This window comes from Suncus etruscus, chromosome 19, assembly GCF_024139225.1.
Source record: "Suncus etruscus isolate mSunEtr1 chromosome 19, mSunEtr1.pri.cur, whole genome shotgun sequence".
In the NCBI taxonomy this organism is placed as follows: Eukaryota; Metazoa; Chordata; class Mammalia; order Eulipotyphla; family Soricidae; genus Suncus; species Suncus etruscus.
This window is the reverse complement of record NC_064866.1, coordinates 27,783,086-27,810,862: the sequence shown is the minus strand read 5'-3', so window position 1 is coordinate 27,810,862 and position 27,777 is coordinate 27,783,086. Positions and strand designations below refer to the sequence as shown.

General features: G+C 57.3%; 1 protein-coding gene across 4 annotated transcripts; it reads right to left on the bottom strand.

The window, feature by feature from the left end:
* Positions 1 to 1,006: 1,006 nt before the first annotated feature.
* Positions 1,007 to 27,777, bottom strand: CELSR2 (cadherin EGF LAG seven-pass G-type receptor 2). Of its 4 annotated transcripts, none has more exons than XM_049765655.1 (34): positions 24,428 to 27,777; positions 19,515 to 20,162; positions 16,847 to 17,069; positions 16,253 to 16,368; positions 16,050 to 16,138; positions 15,737 to 15,894; positions 14,815 to 14,978; positions 14,539 to 14,664; positions 14,144 to 14,310; positions 12,617 to 12,904; positions 12,354 to 12,528; positions 12,105 to 12,246; positions 11,866 to 11,986; positions 11,021 to 11,204; positions 10,759 to 10,860; positions 10,206 to 10,300; positions 9,420 to 9,629; positions 7,786 to 7,969; positions 7,565 to 7,693; positions 7,310 to 7,490; positions 7,059 to 7,226; positions 6,790 to 6,919; positions 6,486 to 6,686; positions 6,083 to 6,257; positions 5,662 to 5,774; positions 5,503 to 5,582; positions 5,291 to 5,417; positions 5,066 to 5,188; positions 4,370 to 4,497; positions 3,774 to 3,862; positions 3,504 to 3,686; positions 3,243 to 3,413; positions 2,927 to 3,161; positions 1,007 to 2,668 (listed from the first exon to the last, which is right to left on the bottom strand). In XM_049765655.1, exons 1-34 carry the CDS (start codon positions 27,714 to 27,716, stop codon positions 2,641 to 2,643), a joined length of 8,742 nt encoding a protein of 2,913 aa, XP_049621612.1. In that variant the 5' UTR covers positions 27,717 to 27,777; the 3' UTR covers positions 1,007 to 2,640. The 4 variants fall into 4 exon arrangements, with proteins under 4 accessions (XP_049621612.1, XP_049621614.1, XP_049621613.1 ...); XM_049765657.1 differs by having other exon boundaries at positions 1,007 to 2,246; XM_049765656.1 differs by having other exon boundaries at positions 6,790 to 6,916.

Here is a 27,777-nt window from a genome sequence, read left to right as displayed (position 1 = left end):
CCAGAAGTCGCTCCTGGCTTGGGAGACCATATGGGACGCTGGGGAATGGAACCGTGGTCTGTCCTAGGTCAGCTGTGTGCAAGGCAAACGCCTTACCACTTGCGAAACTGCTCCAGCCCCTCTGCCTAGTTTGTTAAACAGACCTTTGGAAGACAAAACCTGTGGCCAATGAACGAACAATTGAGGAATATCTGAGGAACAAATTGCCTCAAGAAGTTAGAAGGCCCCACCCATCAAGCACTTCTGAATTCCCACTCAGGCCTTCCTCTCTTTTTTTTTGTTTTGTTTTTGTTTTTGTTTTTTTTGGGCCACACCCGGCGGTGCTCAGGGGTTTCTCCTGGCTGTCACGGGAGACCATATGGGACACCGGGATTTGAACCAACCACCTTTGTTCCTGGATCGGCTGCTTGCAAGGCAAACGCTGCTGTGCTATCTCTCCTGGCCCAGGCCTTCCTCTTGAATTCAGACCCTAGGGATCTTGCCCGCCCCCTTTTTTGGGGGGATTTTTGGGTCACACCCGGCAGTGTTCCGGAGTTACTCCTGGCTCTACGCTCAGAAATCGCTCCTGGCAAGCTTGAGGGACCATATGGGATGCCAGGATTTGAACCACCATCCTTCTGCGTGCAAGGCAAATGCCCCACCTCCAAGCTATCTCTCTGGCCTGAATCTTGCCCCTTCTAGCATCCAACCCTCTGTGCCTTCCCTCTGTACTTTCTGCATCTACACCTGCTCTCCTCTCCTGAAGAAAAGGCCCCTCTGTCCCCACCTGAATCTTCCTTGGATGCAGCCAGGACATGGACTGTGGGTAGAGGGACTAGCTTCTCAGCCACCTTCTACAGGGTCTTCTGACCTGGCAGTGCCTGCCCCAACCCTTCTGGGGCTCCTGCCTGCTCCTGCTTCTCACAGATTTGGTCTCCCTCCCTCCAGAGGGCCAGAGAGCCCTACCAATTGGACAATAGGGTCTGACCCGCACAGAACTATTTTATTCAGTAGGAGAAGGAAAGTGACATACCGTATTTACAGTAACAATCACACTGTACAATTCGATGGTTAGTATCAAGTTAGCATCCAGCATCTTTGTATTTCTTAAGTTATCAGTAGTAAAAACCAGTTAAATTTTAACCCTTTACAGGAATTGCTGAAGGGAAAGGGCAAGGGGAGATGAGCTTTATAAGGGAGGAGGAGGAACTTTTCTGCCCAGAGCCTCCTATTCTAGCCCCTGGTTTCAGAGGGGAGGTGGTGGTGAGGTTGGTGGACACATGCTCAGCATCAAAGGGTATGGGGGCTCCTGTGAGGAGCAAGTGGCAAAATCTGGAGGGGGGAGAAAAGACAGGAGATGACAGCCTGGAGATAAAGGGCAGAGCCTAGGGAGGAGGGATGAGCCCCACTTTAGGATATTGGAGACAAGCCAGGCCTGTCACTTGCCTCATCAGACCCCCCCCCCCCAGACCTGGACAGGAACTCCTCCCAGACAACACAAAAAAAGCAAATAAATAAAAAAATATATTAACTCTCTCTTCGCAGGGAGTGGGGAGGGCTGGGGGTACGGACAAAGGAACAGGACTGATCCTTTGAAGAAGAGAGCCAATTCCATGAAGGGGTTAAAAATAGAACACATCTCAGAGGCCACAGCAGGTCAGACAAAATGGGGAAGGGGAAGGGGATGGTCTGATCTTCGGGTTGGGCAAGGCGGGAGGTGTACACCAGAATCCAGACTCAAAACCTGTGCTTGAGACCACTTTCCCCGTTCCTCCCCTCCCCTCCCACCCCCTGCAAAGAAGCACAACAGAACACGGGCAGGGCTTCCCGGCAGCCCCAGGAAGCACTTTGGGGGTCAGCAAACAGCAAATGCCTGGGCAGCAGCGGGCAGCCATAGTCCAGGGAAAGAAGAGGGTTGGGGGCCTTGGCGGTGCTCCAGGGCGTGGGTTCCCCTCACATTGTGTTCATGCAGCATTTGGGGGTCCAGGGGCGCTGAGTCCTTCTGGGCCCCTTTCAGACGGGGCTTTTCCAGTTCCTGGGAGGCTGGGGGGCGGCCAGGGGGTGCAGGCCCGAGAGGAGGCATGCCAGCCCACCTGCCCCGGGAGCAGCCTGCAGGGCGCCCTGCCCTGGGCGCATGTGGCTTGGTCCTTTCCTTTTGGTGATGGCATCAGAGAGGCAGGGCCCCACCCCAAGCCCCTCTCCTCCCAGAGGCACAGCAGATGGGAAACTGAGGAGAGGCTGGGGAGCATCCAGGAAGGTCCTATCGTCTTTGGGGAGGGAAAGGGGAGTCAGTTTCCAGCGTATAAAAAGAAAAACAATCAATCCCTGAAGTCATGACGAGTGGAGAGCTTATTTTTTTTTTTTTTAGTTTTTTCCTCTTTTTCTGAAAAACTTTGTCTTGGAGATGTTGGCCCCCAGGGGTCCAAAGTGCAGTGAGGGGATGGTGTGGGGAGAAGGAATTGGCACTAGGCGGCCTTGAGGGGAGGGTACCCCCTCCCGGCAAGGCCCGGGCTCCTCAGATGGGCGTTTCAGCGCTGTGTTGACTGTGGGCAGCACAGTGGCACAAGAGCAGGGGCAGCAGGATAAAGCACAAGACAGAAGCAGGCGTGAGTGCAGCGGAGGGTGTGCGGCGCCTCGGGATGGAGGGACCGCAGCCCGGGGTTAATGCAGGAAGTTAAAGAAGAGAAATCTGGAGAGGCAGGAGAGGAGAGTGACAGAAAAAAGGCAGAAGGAGGGTTAGTGGGAGAGAGGAGAAGGCGAGGCCAGCAGCTCTCGCCAGAAGGAAAAGTCAGAGAAGCAATCCAGAGGCCCTGCTCACCCGGTGCCCACCTGGGCCGAGCCTCCCACCACCTTGGGGTGTGGAGGGATCTTCAGATTCCCCCCAAGAGGCCTGGGGACAGCTGGTTGAGCCGGGACCAGTCCCCCTGCCATCCCCTGCCACACTCACTCGGAACCGGAGGAGTCCTCATCCACGGTGCCTGCCTTGATGCTCATGGCAATGGGCATGACCCCGTTGAGCTGCTCCTGGAGGCTCTGGCGGGGTGGAGGTCGGGGTGGGAGCATGGCACGGCTGCCCTCGCTGGCTGAGGAACCCCGGGAAGACGCTGTGGCCTGCTCCACTGGCAGCCGCAGGAGGCTATTCTTCTCACCAGCTGTGGGCAGACACTTCTTCTTGAGGATGCCTATGGGTGCAGGAAGGCAGGGGTCCTGAGTGGCTGGGCACACAGTGGGGCCCATCCCAGAGCACCCCACCAGCCCCTCACCTTTGTGTGGCTGAGCAGCAGGGCCGGGCAGGGGTCCCAGAGAACCCTCCCGAGGCAGCACGTCTCCATTCTCCCGCAGCCGTTCCTCAGGACCCCTGCCACCTCCACTGTCCTTCACTGCAGTCCCAAAGTCTCCTGGCCAGGGGACTTTGGCAGAGCCAAGGCCCCCATCTGGGGGAGCAAGGCAGGGATGAGGAACGTGGGAAGGCACAAGCCAGCCCTGTTCCAACTCCCTGTCTCCTGCCACAGCCAACAACGCACCCTTAGTTGTGCAAGACAGGCCTAGTCTCTCGGCCCCTGGCCCTAGCAGGCTGTCCCAGCCCGGCTCTCCAGGGAAGGCAACACCCTCTTCTTCCTCTTCGCTGTCCGAGGAGTGCGTGGAGGCGTATGACCCACTCTGGTCATCGTCCAAAGACAGATCACTGTCAGAGTCAGTGTCGGGGTCTGAGGAGGGAGCGAGAGATTGTGTGGACTCTGAGTCAGGCCAGCACCCCCCCCCCCATTGGAACCAGGGGTCTCCAATGTCCTCACCATGCTGCTGTTCCTGTCCCTCCAGAAAGAGGCCCCCTGGATCTGCCAGGCCAGGGGGAGCCTGTCCAGGGGTCAGTGTGGACTCCTCCCTGAGTAGACAAGATCACAATAGAGGGACCAGGAAGACTGGCTAACAGGGTGCCCCAAACCCAGCCAGGAACAACCCCAGGTAGCAAGCTGAGAATAGCACCTGCCTGTGACCCAAAGTGGCCCAAACTGCCCCCCAACAAAACCAAAGATGATACTGTGTCCCCCACAGTGTCCCATGTTTTCTCCAGGCACTCTAGTTCCTGCCCTCTTTTCTTTTTTTTAATTTTATTGATTGATTGATTGATTGGTTTCTGGGCCACACCCAGCAGTGCTCAGGGGTCACTCCTGGCTCTGCATTCAGAAATTGCCCCTGGCAGGCTGGAGGATCATATGGGATGCCGGGAATCGAACCGGGTCTGTCTCATGTTGGACGCATGCAAGGCAAATGCCCAACTGCTGCGCCATCTTTCCAGCCCCACTGCCCTCTTTTCTAAGAATGCTAATTCACACTGCTACCTGGCTCCTCACAGTTGGACCCCCACCCCTGCAGCCAGCGGTGGCTTCACCTCAACAGGAAGGGGATGTAGCTGGGTTGACTCTTGCCCGAGCGGCTGGCGCTGTGCAGGGATCCGGCTGAGTCTCCATAAGGCTGGTAGAGCCGCCCATCGGCATAGGGACTGGGGCAGTTATAGGACTAGACAGGGAAGGAAGATGTCAGGGGGACAGGCTGGAAAGAGGAAGCTGAGGAGCTCCCCTACTCTTCCCCCACCCTCCACACACCCACACTAGGAACCTCTCATGACAGCTATGCCACATTAGTCCCCCACACCTTGGATCACCAGAGATGGGCTGCCCAAGAGCTCAGTGATCCGAGAAGGAACCAGAAATTGGTTTTTGGGTCACACCCGGCAGCGCTCAGGGGTCACTCCTGGCTCTACGCTCAGAAATCGCTCCTGGCAGGCTCGGGGGACCCTATGGGATGCCGGGATTTGAACCACTGTCCTCCTGCTTGCAAGGCAAACGCCCTACCTCCATGCTATCTCTCCAGCCCCTAGGAACCCGAAATTGGGAGATGGAAACTTCCCTGCTCTGCCCAGGGTTGTCCAGGATTCAGATCTCCCAGGTCACAATCTTCCTCTCCCTATCCTGATCTCCCACCAGGCTCCTGCTTCTTCTGGCCACATGCTCCCTTTGGGGCAGACGTGAGCACGGTGCAAAGGCGGCACAGATTGCAGAGAAAGGGCCCCCCGGACCCCCCTCACCGAGGTCAGCGTGGACTTGGTGGTCAGAGCAGGGTCAGGGCTGGGCTTGCGGCTGCAGGCGAACTTGAGCGCCTTCCGGACCTCCTTGCTTAGCACCACGTAGGAGAGGAAGATGAAGGGGCCCTGACCAGCAAGGAGCAGCTCTGAGTGCCTGCTTGCATTCTGAGCACCATCACCCCAAACCCCATCTCCCTGGGCCTCCCACCTGCCCAGGCTGGCCACTACCTGAATGCAGTTGCAGGCGGCAAAGAGGTAGTGGAAGAGGAGGGTGTCGCTATTAACGGAGAGCAGTGCCAGCAACCAGGCAGCGCTCAGCAGCAGCAGGACGGCAAAGGAGGGCCGCACACCTGAGCTGGGGGACCATGGGGGGCTGTGAGTGACAGGACCTCCCCCCTGAACAAAACCAGTCCTGCCCATCCTTTGCTGCCCAAACTCACACAGGGCCTTTCTTCTCGAAGCCCTGCCGCTGAGCCGCGCAGGAGGCCCTGGCCGCCAGGATGTACAGAAAGACACTCATCTAGCAGAGAAGAGCAGGTGTGAGGGTCATGGGGTCCCTTAGTCAGCGGCTCCTCCAACCCCCACTGCCCAGCACTTACTGAGACAGCAAAGGCCACAGGTCCGGCGAAGCTCCAGATGAGGGTGTCATAGATGGAGAGCCAGCAGAAGTCGGGGTTACCATAGCCCTCAGGGTCCAGGCCCACTGCAAGACCTGGGATGAGGGGCCGGAGAGATAGCATGGAGGTAGGGCGTTTGAATCCTGGCATCCCATATGGTCCCTCCCCAAGCCTGCCAGGAGTGATTTCTGAGCATAGAGCCAGAAGTAACCCCTGAGTGTTGCCGGGTATGACCCAAAAACCAAAAATAAAAAAAAAAAGACCTGGGGTAAAGTGAACACCACAACAGCCAGGGTGGGAAGGGATTCTGCCTTCAGGCAGGGGGTCACAGTATGGGGTGAGGTCAGGGTCAGAGGGATGTTCAGGAAGAGGAAGCTGTGACCAGCAGGTCATGGCAGGATACCTGTGATGAAGGCCGGCACACCCCAGCCCAGCATGTAATAAAACCGCATGGGGCCAGCGTTGACATCTCGCACCTCGGTGAGGGCACGGTACAGGTGTAAGGCTTCCAGCAGCGCCCAGGAGAAGGTACACAAGTACAGGAAATGCAGCAGGATGGCGATAACTGTGCAGGCAAACTGGGGGCCCAAGCCACATCAGGTCAGCGTGGCCAAGGCCCCCCGAGTCTGCATTCCCGGGGACCAGGGTAAGGTAGGGGAGCTGAGTAATGCCAGGGGCACTTCCAGGCAAGTCTGGGACAGATTAAGGACATTTCAGGGGTGAAGAAAGGGACAGCTGCAAGGGAAGAGCCTGGACCAGACCTGAAGCCTAAAGGGCCAGAAGGTGAGGGCTTTGGGGACCCTTACAGGGAGGTCGGCCTGATTGATGCCCAACAGGAAAACCAGCTGAGCCAAGCCCAGGGCAGCAGTCAGGTTGCGGCGGATGCCGTGCTGGTTGGAGCGCAGAGCCCGCAGCAGGGAGAGGAAGAGAAAGGTGAGCAGCAAGGCGGCCAAAGTGACCCCAAGGGCCACGTAGGTCAGTGTCTTCAGTGGCAGGATCTCCCCATTCTGTAGGGGGGGGGCATGAAGAAGGACAGAACCTGCGTGTCCAACCCCAAGCTCCACCTTCCCCAACACTTGTAACCATGGTGGGGGTGAAGGCCTGGCTCACCTCCCTCCGGGACACATCCATGAGCACAGCGAAGCTCGTCATGTGGTTGCACTGGCAGCTAACATGGCTCTCGTTGCGGAAAACAACCTCACAGCCACGGGCCGACCAGCCACCGGTGCCACTGACCCTGCTCCAGGGATGCGAGGTGGTCAGGGCGATTGGGGGTAAGGTGGGTACAAGTGGGCCAAGGGAGGGGTGCAGGGCAGGGGCTAGGGTGCTATGACAGGTGCAGGCAGCCGATGTTTATGGGGTGCAGAAGGGAGACTCACAAAATGGAATGATTCCAGAAGACACAGATGGGCTTGGTACGCTCCTCCGTCTCCAGCAGCCGGAATTGCACGGTCACTGGCTTGTCCAGAGCACGGGGCAGCAGTTCCTCATCGTCGTGAATGCTGATGCTCACCACAGGCGTGTTGATGACGGGGCGCTTGGGGACTCTGAGTAGAGAGGGGCATGGCAGAAGGGCCACCTCTCTGTCCACTGCCCTCCCATAACCCCTTGCCTGCCACCCAGCCCTCACCTCAGACTCCTCTTGTCCGGGTCATAGTTATGAGGTAGCAGCCCGGCCAGCGTGCGGTAGATGAGGACGCTAGCCACGGCCTCCCCCTGGCTCAGCTCTGGATGTCGCCGCTGTCGCCGTGCCAGTTCCTCTGCCTCCGGGGCCTCTCCTGGGCCCGCAGGCCTCACCAAGGGCAGTGTTTCTGGGTGGGAACATAGTCCACTTAGTGGGGAACATGCCATCTGGCCCTCACCCCACAGCGAGGGCCCCACTGACCTCTGAAGACAGACTCCGGGAGAATGACAGTTGTCTCTAGATCTGGGGGTCGCTCACCCCGTAGAGCCTCGTAGTGAGGCAACTTGGCCCCTGCAAAGTTCCCTTTGTCCAAGCGCACCACAGAGATGACTGGAGTGGGAGGGGGGGAGGGTTATAGATCAGATGAGCCATCATCCATGGTGACCCGAGTCCCCCCCCCCACGTCCCCATGGGCCCCTCACCGATGTTGGGGGTGATGATCGTGAAGGGACTCAGGTAGGTGTGGCGCATGTTCTGGGCCAGGGCACTGGCATAGGCCTCGTAATGCCGCAGCAGCCAGGCAGTGCCACCCTCTGTCTGCTGGATCAGCTCCCAGTGCCGCCTGTTGGCCGCGTCCAGGAGGGCACTGCCCACTCGCAGCAGATTCTAGGGATGAGATGGGCATGGTGGGCTGTGCCCAGGCCCTCCATCTTCTCTCCTCTCAGCCTTTGTGGGGCTCAGTCCTGGCTCCCTGCCCCCTTCCCCACACATATCCCCATCTCAACCCAGGTAATACATGGTCATCACACCTCCCCTCTGCCATCTCTGGACACCCTGCCATGGGAAGAGGCAGTCAGTGGTTTCTAACCATGGGGCCGCAGTCTACTGCCTGTCCACAAGCATAAGAAGGTTAAAAACCTTTGGCTGAGATGGAGAAATGATACAGCAGGTAAGATGCTTGCTTTGCACATTGTCAACCCAGATTCAATCCTCAGCATCTTATATGGTCCCCTAAGCACCACCAAGAGTAATTCCTGAGTGCAGAGCCAGGAGTAACCTCGGAGCATTGCTGGGGTGTGGCCCAAAACCCAAAAATAACTAATTAAGTAAATAAATAAAAAGGCAAGAAAACTGCAGCATGGGCCGGAGAGATAGCATGGAGGTAAGGCGTTTGCCTTTCATGCAGAAGATCATCGGTTTGAATCCTGGCATCCCATATGGTCCCCCATGCCTGCCAGGAGCAATTTCTGAGCGTGGAGCCAGGTGTGACCCCTGAGCACTGCCAGGTGTGACCCAAAAAACAAACAAACAAACAAACAAAAAACAACAAAAAAAGAAAGAAAAAAAACTGTGGCTGGGGATAGAGTTCAGAGTTGGAGCATAGGAATGCCATGTGTAAGGTTTGGAAGTCATTTTTGGGGCACCGTAAATTGTCACCCCAAGTAGCACCTTTGTGACACCAAACCCCAAGCATCTAGCATAGGTCAGAGCACTTAACTGTCAGGCCAGCATGTACAGACAATACACAAAGTGCTCCTCAGCATTGTAGAGTCACCCCAATCAAAAATCAGTTGAAGGGCCAGAGCGATAGTGCAGCGGTAACATGCTTGCCTGGTATGCGGCTGACCCAGGATGGACCTGGGTTCGATCCCTGGCATTCCATATGGTCCCCCAAGCCAGGAGCAATATCTGAGCGTATAGCCAGGAGTAACCCCTGAGCGTCACTAGGTGTGGCCCCAAAACAAAACAAAACAAAAATGAGTGGACACTAGCGATGGCCATAGATCACCATTATTGATGAAAAAAAAAAACAAAACAAAACAAAACAACACTACCCCACCAAGATCACTTAAAGGGCTGAATCATATGTTTTGTGACTCCACCATTCTACCACTGCAGGGTCCCCTGAGCACCACAAGAAGTGAACCAATGCCACCCCCCCCCCCTTCCAAGGGCAGCCTCTGGGCGTTGCTGGGTGTGGCCTCAGAACCAAACAAAGTAAAAGGCTGAGCCACTGCTGAAAGTCACTCAAGTGTTGATCTCGGCTGGCATCATGGCATCCCAAAGGGCAGGGTGGGGCATCCCCTTTCCTCCCAACCCTATGCAACCAACCCACCTCTGTGAAGTGCACGTCCTGCGTGGCCGACAGCCCAAAGCCCCGCTGCTCACTCTCGTGGGCCAGCAGCCGTGTGGCCAGCTGATAGGCCACCTTCACGTCGCTGCCGAAGTAGCCAGCCGTGTGCTGCGTGGCGTTGCGCAGGAGAAGGGCTAGCTGCTGGGAGCGCCCCGAGTCGAGGCCTGACTCGTTCCTCTGCAGCCGCTCAGCCTAGGGTAGAACCAGCCAAGAGCAGCAGTGAGGAAGGCAGGGACAGACCCTAACTCTGCAGTAAAAGGGCCTTGGGTAGGGCCGGAGAGAGAGCATGGAGGTGAGGTGTTTGCTTTGCATGCAGAAGGTTGGTGGTTCGAATCCCAGCATCCCACATCCCCGAACCTGCCAGGAGTGATTTCTGAGCACAGAGCCAGGAGGAACCCCTGAGCTCTGCCGGGTGTGACTCAAAAACCAACAAAACAAAACAAAAGGGCCTTGGGAAAACAGACAAGGATTTCCCAGGGTGGGGACCTGAGCCAGAATTCCAGAAGCTTCATTCTCAAAATTAGGAGTGAGGGGCTGGAGAGATAACATGGAGGTAGGGCATTTGCCTTGCATGCAGAAGGACAGTGGTTCAAATCCCAACATCTCATATGGTCCCCCGAGCATGCCAGGAGCGACTTCTGAGAGTAGAGCCAGGAGAAACCCCTGAGCACTGCCGGGTGTGACCCAAAAACCAAAAAACCAAAAAACAAAAAACAAACAAAAAAAAAACTTAGGAGTAAATCTGGGGGGTGGAAAGGTAATACTTACAAAACCCTTCAGCTCTGAGAAGGTGATAGAGGTACAGTTGAAGAGGTTGGGGGGTAGCCACCCCCTGTGCTCATCACAGTGGCGCACAGCCGTTCCTGGGGAGAAAAGCAATATAAGTGGGGTCAGGAGGGACAGATTCCCCCCCCCATAGAATGCTTCTTCTGCAATGGGGGAGCATTAAGATATAGCTTAGTGAGAAGCTGAAGAAAGGGGGACACTGAGCCACAGTCTGCTCAATGACCAGGGGACTGGTCCTGAATTTCTGGGGCAGAGCTTCCGTGATGGAAAGTGATGAAAAGGAATCCAGTGGGGTTCATCAGAATCTCTGAGGGGGCCAAGGGAGATAAAGAGAGTTCCTGCTCCCCACAAAATCTGGGCAATTGGGGAAATGAAAGGAAGGAACAGTGATCCAAGGAATAATGAGACCTGGAGTTTCTAGACTCAGAGCCCAGAAAATGGACCCCAGAATCTGTGACCAGGTGCCTTCCCATCCTCGTGTGCCACCTAACAAGAGGTGTGATCCTGAGTGGCCTCTTGGGCCCATGGCACCTACCGAAGGAGCCTTTGGGGCAGGGAGCAACAGCGGGCAGCCCGAAGCGGGTTCGGGGCCACCAGATTCCGGCCTCGATGGCCCTGGGACAGCTGTCATAGTTCACTGCAGGGAAGATCAGCGCTTAATTGGGGGCATGGCCCCTCACAATTGTGTCCAAGCTCCCAGCCCTCCCTTGCCCACTGAGTCCTCCAACCCCTGCCTCCTGGACCCAAGGGACCAGGCACCCAGTGGGGAGGCCACATGTCCATCCCAGGAGCCCCACCTTCACAGCCATTGGTGGTAACCTCAGCAAATGGGTTGTCACAGCGGTCACACTGGCGCCCGATGACTCCTGGCTTGCAGGGACACTGGCCATCTTCAGGGTCACAGACTCGGGACAGAGAGCCCGTAGGGTAGCAGTCACACAGGAGGCAGCTGGCACTGCCAGAGGGGCGGTAGTGGTTCTCCTGGGCAGGAGGACTGGGTCACTGACTCCAGCCTTCCTCCCTGGGCCTGCCTGAATAGGTACTTCCAGTTGGGGTCCCTCTCAGAGGCTCCCTGAGCCAGGAGGTGAAGTGAAAACATTTCACAACTGAGATGAGGGGCGCAGCTAGGTGGGCTTTGCATGCAGGAGACCCCAGGTTGGTCCCTGGCACTGAAGGGTGTCCTGAGCACCACTGACAGCAAGCCCAGTCACTGATCTGGGAGTACCACCAGGTGTGACCCAAAAGTAAAAGTTTCACAAACAAAGCTGGAGAGACAGTGTGGTAGGCAGGACATTTGCCTTGCACATGGCCGTTCAATTCCAGGCATCCCATATGGTCTCCGGAGTCCACCAGGAGTAATTCCTGAGTGCAGAGCCAAGAGTAACCCCTGAATACCACTGGGTACGATCCAAAAACAGAAGCATAGATTCCACAACTAGTTTAGATCTGAAGTTGAACCCATTCCCATGAGGTGGCCACTGATGCCACGGGGGGGGGGGCATAAAAATGGACACTCAGGACACAGCTGCATGAGTGGCCCTTTGCACTGGGCCAGCTGGGGGCTCTCCACATCTCCCCTCCAATCTAGGAATCAACCATCACAAGGCACCTAGTAAGGAGCAGGGAGAGGGGTTGTTGGCACCTTGCAGTGACACTCGCCGCTGGTCTTGTTGCAATCGGGGTCAAAGCCTTTGCTAGCATCACAGTTGCATGGACCACAGGTGGGGTGTCCCCACCAGCCTCGGGGGCAAGGCTGATCAATCCTACAGAGAGAAACCCAGGAAGATATGAACTCCCTATGCCCCAAACCCACCCACCCCAGTTTGACCCTGCCTGTGGCCTCCAGGCTCAGAAGAATACTGCAGACCCTTATTTGTTCACCTGGTTTCACAGTAGGGCCCCAGATAATTTGGGGGACAGCCGCAGGAGTAGCCATGCAGGGCACTGGCCTTCCGGATGCATATGGACTGGTGCTCGCAGGGATTCAGGTCACACACATTAGTACAATTGTCACCGTAGTAACCTGAATTGGAAGGGGGAAGTTGAGGAATAGGGTCTGAGCTGGAGAAGGAGAAGCTGGAGAGCTGCACCCCAACAACCACCCTCCTGTTTCCAGGGTCAGCAGTGCACCTGGGTCACAGCTGCAGGAGTAACTGTCCCAGTCGTCACTGCAGAAGCTGTTGGCAGGGCATGGGCTCGAGTCACAAGGGTCTGGCAGGTTGCAGCCAGGCTCCACATTGATGCTTTCCGCGCGGCCAAGATCCAGGCTGCTGACACCCTCGGAGGTCTCACTGACCCTTACACCCTGGGAGCAACAGGGGATAACGTTGGCTCAGCTGTAGGATGGACTTGAGGTGCAATGGGCCCCTCTCACCCCAAAACCAGACACTCACCTGCAAGCAGCCCCTGAAGCCACGGACCACCCCACCAGCCGCCCCCTGAGTGCCGCCCACAGTGATGTTGCTCAGATGTAGGCCATGCAGCCGAGGCCCCAGGTTGCCCTCGACCCGCTGCTGCCCGTAGTCCAAGGACAGGATGGCGTGACCCGGGCCCCCACTGGCACCCAGGGCCAGCTGTGCATGGTGCCAGTCACCGTCATTGGCTCGACCAGCTTCGAGACGGAGAGATGAGGCCTGGAGCCCGGTGCCCTCCACACTCAGCACCACATGGCCTTCCCGCAGCTGCAAGCCAGAAACAAGTGGGGTGAGCAGGTTAGTCTGGGGTGGCATCCTGCAGCCCACAGCCCCCATTCTGGACCACCCAAAACGTCATCTCTCAGGCCCAGGGAGGCCAAGAGCAGGCACAGAGGCATCATTTCCCTAAGGCTCCTGCAGATGGCACCAGCGCCTCGCCAGAGCCAAGGGAGGCAAGTCTGCTTGTGTAGGAGGAAGATGGGGGACACTGGTGGTGGGAATGTTGCACTGGTGAAGGGGGGTATTCTGCTTATAACGGAACCCAACCCAACTACAATCATGCTTGTACTTAATGGTGCTTAAATAAAGATTAAAAAATATATAAAACTATTCCACAGAAAAATGTAAATTTTCAAATCTGATCATTTTTAGTATGCAAACCTTTCAGTTTGGGGAATATATATATATATATATATATATATATATATATATATATATCATTGACACATAAAAGTCTGTGCCTGCAAATTATCCATCCTCACAAAATATAGAATATATATATATATATATATATATATATATAGTAATGGGAGTCAATGTTATACATGGTAGTGTATCTCAAACAATAAATAATAGACATCAGAAACCGAGACAGGAATGCAGCAAGCTCCAGCAGCAGTGGCTTAGAGCAGACCAAAGCCACGCCCATTCATTGGACACCACGCCCATAATTTCTCTGACCACGCCCACTCAATAGAACCCATGCCCACACACAACCCCTCACGCTTCCTGAAGGTCACGCCCATATAGCCACGCCCACTCCCAGAAGGACACACACACATGTTGCCACGCCCTCAACTACACCTACTCCCTGAAAGACACACCCACATATGACCCCGCCCACTCACTGAAAGCCACACCCACAGGCAGCCTTGCCCTCAACCATGCCCACCCCCTTTAGACCACACCCACACGCAGCCACGCCCATCTCCTGGAGGCCACACCCACCTCGCATGTAGCCCCTCCCTCAACCACATCCACTCTCGGGAAGACACACCCCATACATAGCCACGCCCAAGTATGAGACCACACCCACGTTATCCCCGCCCATTCCTGAAGGTCAGGTCTCGCATGTAGCCCCGCCCTAAACCACGCCCACTCCCTGAAGGCCACACCCACACTGTAGCCCTCCCTCTCAACCACGCCCACTCACTGGAGACTACATCCACACTGACACCGCCCACTCCCTGAAGGCCACGCCCCACGTGTGGCCCCGCCCCTCCACACCTGCAGCGTGATGGTGCTGCGCCCCCTGGTGACGGCCTGCAGCAGGACACCGCTGGGTTGGCGAGTGCGGAACATGAGGCCCAGGTGCCAGGGCTGGGAGATGGGCAGGGAGAGCCCATACCAGGCCACCAGGCTGCTGCCCAGGAAGCGCTGCGGGTTGGCCATTTCTGGGGAGACAGAGAAAGGGGGCGATGCACTCTCAGAGGCGGGGCTCTGCAAAGGCAGTGCACCACCACCCTGGGGCCTTCCCCTGCACCAGGGCCTGCCCACACTGTGCCCAGGCAGGCCTCAGACTGAGCCAGCCCCTTTGTGCCTTGTGCTCCTCGCTCCTGCCCAGGCATGTCCTCCACCCACGGCCCCACCCGTGCTCCGGGCCTGCTGACGGTGCCTCCTACCCTGGCCACAGCTCTTGCCCCCGAAGCCCAGGGGGCACTGGCAGCTGAAAGCATCCCACTGGTTCACACAGGTGCCTCCGTTGTGGCAGGAGTTGCTGTCGCAGACATTCTTCTTGGCAGGACAGCCTAGGACAGTGTGGAGATGGCTCATGTCAGGGAAAGTGGGGGTTCCTGGCATACACCCCAATCATCTGAGACCCCCCCCCCAACATCAGCAGCTGAGCTGTCTCCACCTGGACAGCCCTGCTTGTGCCATCATCTCTCCCTCCATCGTACCTGGCTCTGTGCCGTTGTTGGCGATGAAGTCGGCCATGTCCACATGCCGGCTGTCCACCTGAAGGTTTCTCATGCACCCAACAAAGTGCCGTGTGCGCACCGGGAAGCTCTCGGGCAGGTCTGGGACCCCGCCCAGCAGCAAGGGCCCGGTAAGGTCCAGAGACCTAGAGGACAGCATCCATGGTGGCAACATGAGGGAGAGTTGGCGTGTCTAGGTCACCTAATGCCTGGGCACCCTGCCACCAGGCTAAGAAGGACTAGGCATCGTCCAGGGGGGACTCAAAGACATGCCCAGGGCTGAGGGGGGCCCCCAAGTCAAGCTTCTCCTGTTGAAATCTCCCTTAACCTAATGGGGTTCTTTTTTTTTTTTTTTTTTTTTTTTTTTTGGTTTTTGAGTCACACCTGGCAGCACTCAGGGGCTACTCCTGGCTCTACACTCAGAAATCTCCCCTGGCAGGCTCGGGGGACCATATGGGATGCCAGATTCGAACCACTGAGCTTCTGCATGAAAGGCAAACACCTTACCTCCATGCTATCTCTCCAGCCCGCTAAGGGGCTTCTAATGTGCTGATTTGGCCCACTCCCTTCATCACCCTAACACCCCCCCCCCATACACTGCATGCTTCAGAGGGCTGAGGAGTGGATCAAGGTGGTGACACCCCACTTAGACCAGTTCCACTTCAGGGCCCAAGCTCTCACTCCCCTCCTACCCTATATCCAACCCTCCACTCACTTCTTTTTGTTTGTTTTTTGTTTTGTTTTTGGACCACACCCAGTGATGCTTAGGAGTACCTGGCTATGCACTCAGAAATCACTCCTGGCTTGGGGGACCTGGCTTGGGGGATGCCAAGGGATTGAACCGTGGTCCATTCTAGGTTAGTGCATGCAAGGCAAATGCCCACTGCTCTGGCCCTCCACTCACTTCTTGCTGCCACTCTGGGTGCCTTGGGCAGCGCAGGAGTAGTTGCCCAGCACGGCTCCGAAGCGCAGGGCCACTCCTGAGTCACAGCCATCCACGGTCACCACGGCTACCTTCTGCTCTGATGGACCCTGCGGGAGTCCCGTCTGGCCCAACAGGGGCTATAGACAGGGCAAGCAGAGGATGTGGTGTGTGAGGTGCCCAATACAAGGGGCCAGCACTGACCCTTCCCACACACAGAACAACTCCTGCACACCTATTTCTAAAGGCGACTCAGACCACCCCACAAGAGGGGTGCTCCCCGCCACACACCCACCTTATTGTAGTACTTGAGCTGCACTGTGTGCCACTGGCCGTCACTGACCCCTCCGGGCACGAATGGGGACACAGTGGTGGTTGATTCCCCTGGGGAAGGATGCTTTGGTGAGGTGGGGCCCCAGAGGAGGGACAGGAGGGAGTTAGGACAAGCTGGGCTGGCCGAGTGGGGGACAGGGTAGGGGTGCGGGTGCCGGGGGTCACCTGCAGAGAAGGTGAGCTGGACTTGTTCCTTGATCACCTCCAGTGCCATGAAGTCATGCTTTTCGTTGAAACGTCCATTGTATAGTAGCAGTCCGTCCCGAGCCTTGGTGGCAAACCTAAGGGTGGAGCGAGAAATAGGACCCACACTCGGAGATGACACCCCTCCCTACCACCTCCCTGGAACCTTGCAGAAGGCTGAGAGACAATTCCACCTTGAGTAAGCCAGAACCAAAATCTGGAGGGGCGGGGGACCAGTAAGCAACAGGGCCACCCTTGGGGCCAGAGAGATAGCATGGAGGTAAGGCATTTGCCTTGCACACAGAAGGACGGTGGTTCGAATCCCAGCGTCTCATATGGTCCCCTGAGCCTGTCAGGAGCGATCTCTGAACGTAGAGCCAGGAGGAACCCCTGAGCACTGCCAGGTGTGACCCAAAAACCAAACCAAACCAAACCAAACAAAAAACAGGCCCACCCTGATAGGCAGCCATCTCAGGTCTTGGGGATAATCACCCCGCCCTGCCAACAGCGAGCGGGCCACTGAGCTTGCACACAAAGCAGGACCACACACCCCACTCTCCGACACCCCCAACTCACGTAAGAGCCAGGGTGAAGTGGAAGCGCTGGCGCAGGCCTCGGAAGGTGACAAAGGAACGGGCAGGGAAGCTGCGTGTGGTCACCTGGCAGTAGGGCTTCTCGAAGTCTCCTGATGGGCAGGCGCACTTGAAGCCCCCCACCAGCAGGTTGACACAGGTGCCCCCATTCTTGCAGACTCCTGGGGTGCAGCGGCCGGAACGGGCGCTCACCTCACAGTGCTCGCCTGGGCCCGTAGAAAGACAGTGAGTGTCGGGGACCTCTTCCCTGCCAACAATGCTTCCCGTGGTCTGTTATCAATTCCCACACTAGTTAGTCCTAACCTCTTTTTTGTTTGTTTGTTTGTTTTTTTGGGTCACACCCAGCAGTGCTCAGGGGTTACTCCTAGCTCTCCACTCAGAAATCGCTCCTGGCAGGCTCGGGGGACCATATGGGATGCTGGGATTCAAACCACCAACCTTCTGCATGCAAGGCAAATGCCTTACCTCCATACTATCTCTCCGGCCCCTTCCTAAACTCTTTTCAAGAACCTCTCTTGTGTAAGAGCCATAAAAGTCTGACCTTTCTTGGGGCTGGAGCAGTATCTGCCTTGCCCTCGCTAGTCTAGGACCGACAGAGGTTTGATCCCCCGGCATCCCATATGTTCCCCCCAAGCCAGGAGCGATTTCTGAGCGCATAGCCAGGAGTAATCATGGTTGTGGGCCCCCAAAAGTGTCTGGCCCTTCTGGACTTGTGCTGGCCCCACTGTGCACCCTCAGTCTCTTTGCTGCTCCCCAAATACTTGAGTCTCAAGAGCATAGGCTGTCAGACCAGACTTGCAAGCTTGCTAAGATGCATTGTCCTCTGCAGAGGTGATGGTACAGAGAAGGAGGGATGTAGGGTGGCATCAGAGCTAGGACCAGCCCCCTTCCCCCAATTGCTCCCTCTCTCCCATTAATACTTTTGCCATCAGTGGAGACCAATCCGGTTTCCACTTGGATCTATGAGAGAGGGACGGGCAGTGTGGGGGATCCCTGCCACCAGGGGCCAAGGGGTGCAGATGATGCTGACACTGGAGGCCAAATGAACCCTGGATACAAACTAGGAAAGAGCTCACATGGGAAAACGGGCTCTGCTCGCCCTCCCTCCCTCCCTTCCCAGATTGTAGAGATAGGTTCTCAGCTCCTGGGCCTAGATACTGGCTCCTGTCTCCATGGAAACCGTTGTTCGCAGACTCTGAGTGCCCCCCTCCCTCCCTATCCCTGTGGACAAAGACTCTTCCCCCCTACCCCAGGCATGGGGAGAAGTCTCACAAGTTCTGGTAGGGCAGATGCAGAGAAAGGAAGGGAAGGCCAGGAGAAGTAAGAATGGGGGGTGTATGGGCCATGGCACAGGGGAATGGGAGAAGGGTGTGGGCCTAAGCAAGTATATAGGAGGGCCTGAAGAAGTAGTCAGAAGGAAGGAGCATTCTGGGGAGAGACAGAGACTACTAGAGGCCTCTTGATCAGCCCCCCCTCTTATCAGCATCTGGGCAGGGGATGTTCTGAAATTGCCCAGTGCCTGCACAAAGCCCCCTCTTGTCTCCCCAGCTCTGCTCTGCTCAGTGCCTGCTTTGCATGCAGGAGTCCTAGGTTACGTTCCTCCACCCCTGCACCATACGGTCTCCTGAGCACTGCCAGCTGTGTCCCCAAAACCTTTTTATTTTTAAAGAAAGGAAAAGATAACTGGCTCCACAGAAGGTGGGGGGAGCCTAGGCTGGGGAGCCCAGCATCACTCCCTCCTCATCAAACTGTGGGAACAGTTCATCTGTCTCTGTTTCTCTTCCAGTGCAGGCAACACTTTCTACTGGTCAGGAAGTTTTTTTGGGGGGTGGGGAGGAAAAGGATGGCGGTTAGGCCATACCCTACAAGAACTCCTTTAATACCAGAAACTGAAGGGTGGCTGCATAGGAAGGTGGTAAGCAACCCTAACCCCCTGCACTGCCAGGAACCACTGGCCAGCTCTTTATGTTTTAGATGACTCCCCATGTGGGGAGATAGCCATGATGCAGGTATAGACATCACCTCCAGTTAAGACATTGGCCCCGGGCCCGGAGAGATAGCACAGCAGCGTTTGCCTTGCAAGCAGCCGATCCAGGACCAAAGGTGGTTGGTTCGAATCCCGGTGTCCCATATGGCCCCCCATGCCTGCCAGGAGCTATTTCGGAGCACACAACCAAGAGTAACCCCTGAGCACAGCCGGGTGTGACCCAAAAACAAAAACAAACAAACAAACAAACAAACAAAAAGACATTGGCCCCAAGTTGCATATCTCCTGGCTGGGCAACTTGGGCTGCAAAACCCAAGTGGCCTTAGTCTAGAGCTTGCTAGTGCTGGGCTCAGCAAAGCTGTCTTGGGCTGAGGTAGAAGAGGATCTAGGGGTGAGAGGTGGGGGAAGAAATCTTCCAAAGAGTGGGGATTTGGGGCCAGAGAGATAGCATAGCAGTAGGGTATTTGTGTTGCATATAGCAGACCCAGAAGGAACAGTGGTTCGAATCCCAGCATCCCATATGGTTCCCCAAGTCTGCCAGGAGCAATTTCTGAGCAGAGCCAGGAGTAACCCCTGAGCGCTGCAGGGTGTGACCCCAAAACAAAAACAAGAGTGGGGGGGGCCCTCTCTGCTGCAAGGGGAATGTGCAGAGTGGAGAGCTCACCCGTGTAGCCGTCACGGCAGAGACAGGTGTAGCCGCCTTCCCGGCTGCGACAGCGGCCGTGGGGGCCACAGGGCCGGGAGTAGCAGAGGTCCACCTCAGTCTCGCAGTAGTCACCCGTGAAACCAGCCGGGCAGCGGCAGCGCAGCCCACCCACGGGATGGATGGGTCGGAAGAGCACCGAGGAGGAGGCGATGAAGGGTGCAGAGGAGTCGAAGCGCAGCACGGACACGCAACGCATGTAGTTCTCACAGGGCTCACGCAGGCAGATGTTGTCATCGAAGGGCAGCACACGCTGGGCCGAGATGGCTGTCAGCAGGCTGCGATTGAGGTAGAGGCGCTCCTGCAGGTCCTCGGAGGGCAGGAAGGGGGGACCACCCCCAGGCCCCGGTGGCTGGCCCACTGACAGGCTCACGTTGAGGATGTGGCCACCCGGCGCGTCCGTGTCCCTCTGCACGTTGAAGACCACCACATGGTCCGGTGGTGTGGCCAGTGTGGCTGCCACCGCCTGGATGAAGAGGCCCAGGAGTGGTGACAGGAAGCGCTCAGGTGACATGTCTTCCAGGCGCAGAGTGATGCTGTGTGTAAGCATTTCATCCGTGATGATGGTGACCCGAAGGGCACACTGGGCCGTCACGCTGTGCACACCGTCTGCAAGAGTGGCAACAACAGACAGATCAAGCCCTGGACCTAGAACCCCACGATGCCAGCACATGTACCCAAATCTTTTGATGGGATGGAAGGAGGGATGGGATGGTGCAGTGCTCCATCCATAGTCAACATGAGGCCCTGGTTCTTTTTTTGTTGGTATTGTTTGTTTGTTTGTTTTTGGTTTTTGGGTCATAGCTCTGGGCAGCGCTCAGAGGTTACTCATGCTCAAAAATCGCTCCTGGCAGGCTCGGGGGACCATATGGGATGCCGGATTCGAACCACCGTCCTTCTGCATGCAAGGCAAACACCTTACTTCCACACTATCTCTCTGGCCCTGTTCATTTGTTGTTTTGGGGGAACCACACCTGGCAGCATTCAGGGGTTACTCCTGGCTCTGCACTCAGAAATCACTCCTGGCAGACTCTGGGGACCATATGGGATGCCGGAGATCAAACCCATATTCGTCCTGGGTCGGCCGCATGCAATGCAAACTGTGCTATAGCTCTGGCCCCGAAGCACCCAGTTCTAAATGGCAGAAGGATGTACCTATGCACAAGTCATTCATTCCTTGAGGGATCAGTGTCCTGCTTCATACAGGCCCTTACAGGGACTGGACTTTCAGAGGTCCTCTTTGCAGGCTTCCTCTTGTGATATATTTTTAGTGTGTGCCCCCTTCCAGCCCACGCCAGGTGCCTGTCTCCTTTCCCCCTGTTCTGTCTTTGCTTATCTCTCTGTACCTCATGATAAATATCCAGAAAAATGTCCTTCCTGCCTGCCCCCTCCAGGAAGCATCGACTCTCTGCCTCCCACACTACATGACCCTGACCTGGCAGGGTTCCCCTTCCCTACAGAGGATGGCAAGCAAGCGGGGAGAGATAGGCTGGGCCACCCAATGCCCCTCCCACCAAACCCCTGGCTGCTTGGGCACAGCCCTGCTATCCCCATGGCAACACCCCACACAAAGCATTCTTCCCGCCATTCTCTGGGCTGCAGGGAGGACAGGGGAATCTGGGAAGTCCCACCCCAGGAAATCTAGCTAAGCCACTTTACCAGTAGCATAACCACCCTGCTGCTCTGGTATTCTCGGAGGTCCTGGGCAACTTGGAATCGAAACTGAGACCCATAGGCCATTTTGGCCTAGGGCTTTTATCATGCCCTCAGCACCCCACCATTACCAATGCTTGCCACACCCCTGCAGTCCAACCTGCTCTGCCAATTGTAGTGGCTCACAACAGGCCCAGAAATCCACAGCACACCTGAGTGCACAGACATGGGAATGGAAAGGGGCCAAGAGGAGGAGACACAGCACAACTGGGAGGACCTTTTGTTTTTACTTCTAGTGCTGTTCCCATACATGGTAGGTGGGTGTCCAGTAAGCAGGAAGCTGCTGGAGAATCCAGCCAGAAAAAGTTTTTACATGCAACCCCAAGGGGACAAGAGATGGTACAGGGGCTTAAGCACTTGCTTTGCATATGGTCTGGGTTTGATTCCCAGCACCCCATATAGCTCCCCAAGCACCACCAGGATTAGTGAGCACAGAATCAGGAGTGGTTGCTGATCACTCCCTCCCCCACCCCCAGTTAAAAAAATAGATAAATAAACACAGCCTGAGGGGCTCCAAGTACACAGAAAACATACCCTAGCAGGTTTGCCATAGTCTCTGGCATAGTGTGGGAGGAGATTTGGGAACCGATCCCACATTTTCTTAGGAACGGGGGCAGGTGTGGCCTCCCAGCCTGCGCTTAGTCTGGGGACCCTTTCCTGAGAGGCCTGGGGGTGCTACAGCATGCAAGGAAAATCTCTTAACCCCAGTCCTATCGCTTCAACCCTCCATTCCATTTCTGTGCCTTCTGGAGTCCGGGTGCCTGGAGACCAACGATGGACCCTGTGGCCCTGGGCTTTGCCCCCGGCAGCCTACCCTCCCGGCCTCACTGCTCAGCCTGCCTGGCCAGCCTCCTCTCACCTGCAGCCTGCTGTAGTCACTCAGGCCTGCTTCTCCCACTCTAGTCTGGAAGCTAGAGCAGGCTGTTCCTACTCTTCTCCCCATATGCTGCCTCGACACTCTTCTACTTTTCCACCCTACGCTCACCTCCTCTCGGAAGCCTTCTCAGACTGACATCAGGCCTTCCTTTCTCAGACTCTCTTTCTGTGTCCACCCAACCCCAATAAGTGCAGACTTGGTACAGTGTATGCTTGCAGGCACCCTAGTCTGATCCCAGGAGTCCCTTGCTGAAAAGCCCCTCTTGCAGAAATAAGCCAGGAGATCCCTAAGGGGACACCCAACTGCTAAGGAAGTGATAGGGAGCAGGCCAGCCAGCAAGAGAAGCTTCCTTGCCCTGCAAGGCTCCTCCCTCCCTGTCTCCACTCCAGCCTGTGCCCCTCATTCAGTGCCCCTGTAACTTCCCATCTGGCCCACCATCTGTGGCCACCTGTCCCCTCTGCTATTGTCCTCCCATCCCCAACTGCCCCTTTTTTGCTCTCTCCTTCCTCTTTGTTCCTCTCTTCTGCCTTGACCCAGGGCACCCCTCTAGTACAGGGAAGGCAGTGGAGAACTAGGGTGGGAGTTGTGCCTGGCTCGACCTGCCTCCGGGACAGAAGAGGATCAGGGATCACAGGGGGCCCCCCAGGAAACATTGCTGGTGTTGTCACTGCCCTCCAAAGCCAGGCTGTCCTGGGGAGGTATAGATTCTGTGACTCTGGGACTCCCGTGTGTCCTAATGAGTGAAAGAGGCAGGAAGGACACAAAACTTCAGGAGTGTTCCCTGGCCCAACAGGGAGCAAGAAGGGGTTGAAGTCACAGGGGCATCACACCAGGGAAGACAAAGGCCAGGGCAAGAGGCAGCCGTGACGGCGAGGAGGACACCACCCAGGAGCAGGGGAGCAGACAATGGAGGGGCCAGTGTGGAGGCCTCCCCAGACAGAGGCCGGGACCAAAGAGAGACAAAGAACGAGAGGAGGAGAACAAAGAGGCGGTGGCAGTCAAGCCCCCTCACCCCCAACCTCCCTGAACTTTGAGGTTGCCGTGGTGATTGCCTGTGAGGGTCAGGGCTGAAGGGAGCGGGTGGGGCTCTGCTAAGGGGGCTTCTCAGTTTGAGGGGAGCTCAGAGCCGAACCGGGCAGGAGCCTAAAGCTGGGCAGGAACCTCCTCTGTCCCCATCCCTCAGAGCCTGTCCACACCTGCCCAGGGCAGAGAGGGGGAAGGGTGGGAATGGGGAGGGCACCCCAATCAGCCTCCAGTCTCCCAGCACCCATAAGGTTGCCATACAGGAACTCTGGTCTGGCACTTCCTGCTGTGGAAGGGGAAATGGATGCACCAAGAAGCTCTGAGCCAGTTTGCACAGGGTCCACACTGGGGTGGGAGGGGAGTGTTTGTGCTGGGAGACCCCAAGTAGGGCTGGGAGGGGCTGAAGCAGTGCCTGGCCTAGCTGTTCCCAGCCTTGGGGAAGGGGCTCTGCCAATTGTAGGGGGGTCCTTCTTGCCTCTGGCTCTCACTCTCTGCAGCTGCCTGGAAGACCGCATGGTGTAAGGCTGAGCGCTTGGCCGGGCAGCAGGAATGCCCGCCTGGGTCCCCGCCAGGATCCCGCGCCCTGAGACTCTCCTTCAAGTTTCCGTGACCCAATCCGCCCGATTCCTGAGCTCCAGCCTCCGGAAGGCCCAGCCTCCAGAGAGCCAGTGGGGCAGGGAATGAATACACATGGCTGCCTCAGTAGGCCCCAGACTCAACTAGTCTCGACCCCAAGCTGGACTCCGAACTTTAGCCCGGCCTGACAGGGGGATCTATTTGGACAGAAACAATAAGCCCAACCTCACTTCCTGTGGGCACCATGGGGGGGGGGGGGGTCTGGCCAAGCTCTTTCTGCCCGGAGGGAAAAGAATGCACCAGACAAAGTCTCTCTCAGCTGAGAGCCAAAAAGGCCTGTATGCAGGGCTATGACCCCTAAAACCCTGGGCCCCCAGAGTTCCTTGACATGAGCTCACAGGAATATTCATCAGGGCCTGAAGGGGAATATTCCCACACCCTTCCCCAGTCTTCCTTGCAGTGGCCCCCCTTGCAGGATTCCATGCGCCTTTTTTCCATCTTTCTTGGCAGCCTGAACCAAGGCTGCCTCTTTCCCCACACGCCCCCTCACCTCCACAGGCTGGCAGGAAGGGGGATTGCCAACAGGAGCAAGGGGCCCAGCCAGATCTGGAGTGGGTGCTGCAGGTAGGGGGCAGGTTCCCAGAGTTCCCAACAAGCCATGCCACCCAAATTTAATCTTCCTTACCGGACACCAGCACGCTCATAATGGCCTCCAGCGGCCGGTTGTTGTCCAGGGCCCGGCTCAGCCGCAGCTCGCCCGTGGAGGCATTGAGCAGAACCAAGCTCAGCTCGTTGCCCCGCTCAAAGCTGTAGGTGAGGCTGTCGGAGACATCGGGGTCATGGGCAGGCACGCGGCCTATGGAGCCGCTGGGAAAACTGCTGGAGCGGTTGGTGATATAGTTGTTGAAGAGGATCTCAAAGTTGCCCAGGGCAGGAGGGTTATCATTACGGTCCAGCAGGCGGACATGGACGGTGGCACGGCTCACCAGAGGTGCCGACGTGGCCTGAACCACCAGAACGTACTCGGGCCGGTCCTCGTAGTCCAGATCCACCAGGGCGGTCAGCTCCCCCGAGAAGATGTCCAGCTGGAAGACCTCGGGGATGTTGCCCTCCACAATCTGGTACATGATCTGCGCGTTGGTGCCCTCGTCCGGGTCGGTGGCAGTGACCCGGGCTACTGCCAGCCCAATGGGACTGTTCTCTTCCACAAAGACATCAAACTCGTCCTGCTCGAAGACAGGTGGGTTGTCGTTTACGTCCAGCACGGCGACGGCCACATCCACGGGAGTGCGTGCAGGGGGCATGCCCTTGTCCACAGCATAAGCCCGCAGAACATACTGCGCCACGTTCTCCCGATCTAGCCTACGAAGCGTCCGCACGATGCCAGACGTGGACTCCACAATGAAGTCCCCGTCCCCGTCATCACCTCCCTGGAAGGTATAGAAGACCCGGCCGTTGAGGCCTGAGTCCCGGTCGGTGGCAGAGATCTGCAGGACACTGGTGAACGGGGGGACATCCTCGTACACGCTGCCCTGGTAGGAGTCCCGCAAGAACTGGGGTGCATTATCATTCACATCGTTCACTAGGATCTCCAGGTAAGTGGTGTCGGATTTCTGGGGGATACCGTTGTCCCGGGCGGTGATGGCGAGAGTGTAAGACACCTGGTCCTCGTAGTCCAGCTCTGCCTGGGTGGTAACAGCTCCTGTGTCTGCATCGATGCGGAACTGGGGGATGCTGTCCTCCATGAAGTACGTGATGCGGGCATTCTCACCCGTGTCCTCGTCCGTGGCACTGATGAGCACCACCGTGGTGCCCGCCGGCCGGTCCTCGTTCACATTCACAGTGTAGTGGGAGCTCTGAAAGACGGGGCGGTGGGTGTTGGCATCGGTGACATTCACCACGACCTGGGCCGTGTCCTGGCGTGTGCCATCAGAGGCGGTGACAGTCAACACATACTGTCGCTCCAGCTTATAGTCCAAGGGCAGCGCCAGCGACACCAACCCACCACCACTCTGGCTGGTGATGGAGAAGCGGTTGCGGGTGTTGCCACTGGCGATTTGGTAGGTGATGACACTGTGGGCATCCCGGTCCACGGCAGAGACAGTCACCACGCTGGTGCCCACCGCCGCATCTTCGTTCAGCCGCACCGCATATTCAGGTTGCGTGAAGGCCGGGTTGTTGTCGTTCACATCCAAAATGGTCACACTGACGCTGGCTGAAGCTGTGAGCGCCGGCACACCATGGTCTCGGGCCTCCACCCCAAAACTGTAGAAGTCTACTTCCTCCCGGTCCAGCTCGGCGGCCACCGAGATCCAACCAGTGCCATTGTTGATGGTGAAGGGGAAGCCAGGCCCCACGCCAGCCAGGCGGTACTCCAGGTGGGCGTTGTCGCCAGCATCAGCGTCGATGGCCTGCACATGGAGAACCTGGTAGCCCAGGGGGACACTCTCCAGCACCGTGGCCTGGAAAGGAGTGCTGACAAAGATGGGGGCATTGTCATTGATGTCCAGGACCTGCACGGTGACAAGGCCAGACACGTTGGAAAGCGGAGGGCGGCCACCATCTTGTGCCCGGATGCGTAGAGTGTATTCCTTGGTGGTCTCGTAGTCCAGGGGGCTCACCACATCTAGGGCCCCAGTCTGGGCATCTAGGTAAAACTGGCCCCGTGCATTGCCGCTCATGATGCTATAGTGAACCAAGGCATTGCTGCCCTTGTCCCGATCTGAGGCGGTGACTCGAAGGATGGGGGCCCCAGGGGTCACATCCTCTCGGACCTGGACCACGTAGCGCTTCTCGCTGAACTGGGGGGCATTGTCGTTATCATCCTCCACGGAGAGGAAGACGGCGGCCGTGGCACTCCGTGGCCCTGGGTCCCGACCCTGGTCACTGGCCTCCACAGTCAGCTGGTAGGATTCCACCTCTTCCCTGTCCACAGGCCCACGGGTGCGGATCACCCCCGAGCGAGGATCTATCTCAAAGACCTCAGAAGAGCCACGTCCGGGCCTCTCTAGAAGGCGGTATAGGATGTTGGCATTGGGGGGCGCGTCCCCATCCGTGGCACGCACAGTCAGCACCTCGTAGCCCACCTCCAGGTTCTCTCGGAGGCTCTCCTTGTACTCCTGCTGCTCGAATACAGGGTCATGGTCGTTGGTGTCTGTCACCAGGATGGTCAGAGTGGCCAGGGCACTGCGTCGGGGCAGCCCATGATCCTGGGCTGTCACCCTGAAGACGTGGGTGCTCTTGGTTTCTCGGTCCAGCTCCTCTGCAGTGCTCACAGCACCGGTGACTGGGTCCAAGGAGAAGAAGTGGTTGGAGCGGCTGTCGAAGAGGGCATCCATGGTGTACTCCAGGCGGCCTGCCTCGCCTTCATCTGGATCGATGGCCCTCAGGGAGGCTACAGGGGTGCCAGCAGGCTGGTTTTCGGGCACGGTGGCCTGGTAGCTGGGAGGCTGAAACTGGGGGGCTGTATTTACATTCCTTTTCCGACGCCCTCCAGGGGATTCTTCGGGGCTCCCTGCTGCTGCTGCTGCTGCCTGGAGAAGCCCGGGAGTCTGTCCCAGCTTGCAGGACTGGCATCGCAGCTGCGGGGCCTTCAGGCAGGGGTGTTCATGGGGCAACATAAGCTGGCCTTGTGGGGAAAGCTGGCCCCCGATGCCCAGCAGGCGGCAGCTCCAGGGACAGCCATCGGGGGCTGGTGGTAGGGGTATGTGAGCTCCCGATTCTGGACACCAGACCCGCAGACCATCGTGGTGGGGTACCAGGTGGCCCGTCAGCTCTATGCCCGTCTCCTTGCAGCGGCTGGTATAGAGCCAGAGGTTGGAACCCGAGGCCGGGCAGAGCCACCCTACTGGGGTGCAGGTGGTCCCTGAGGTTGAGGAGCCCAAAGCACGGCAGGGACCCACCTGATCTCCCCGCAGAGGGCTCGGGGGCAGCAGGGACAGCAAAAGCAGCAAGGAGAGAGCCTGGCTCCGCATCTCTGCGGGCCTCTGGGCTACCTGGGTCAACAGAAGCAGTGAGGGCTCGTCCTCTGGCTCT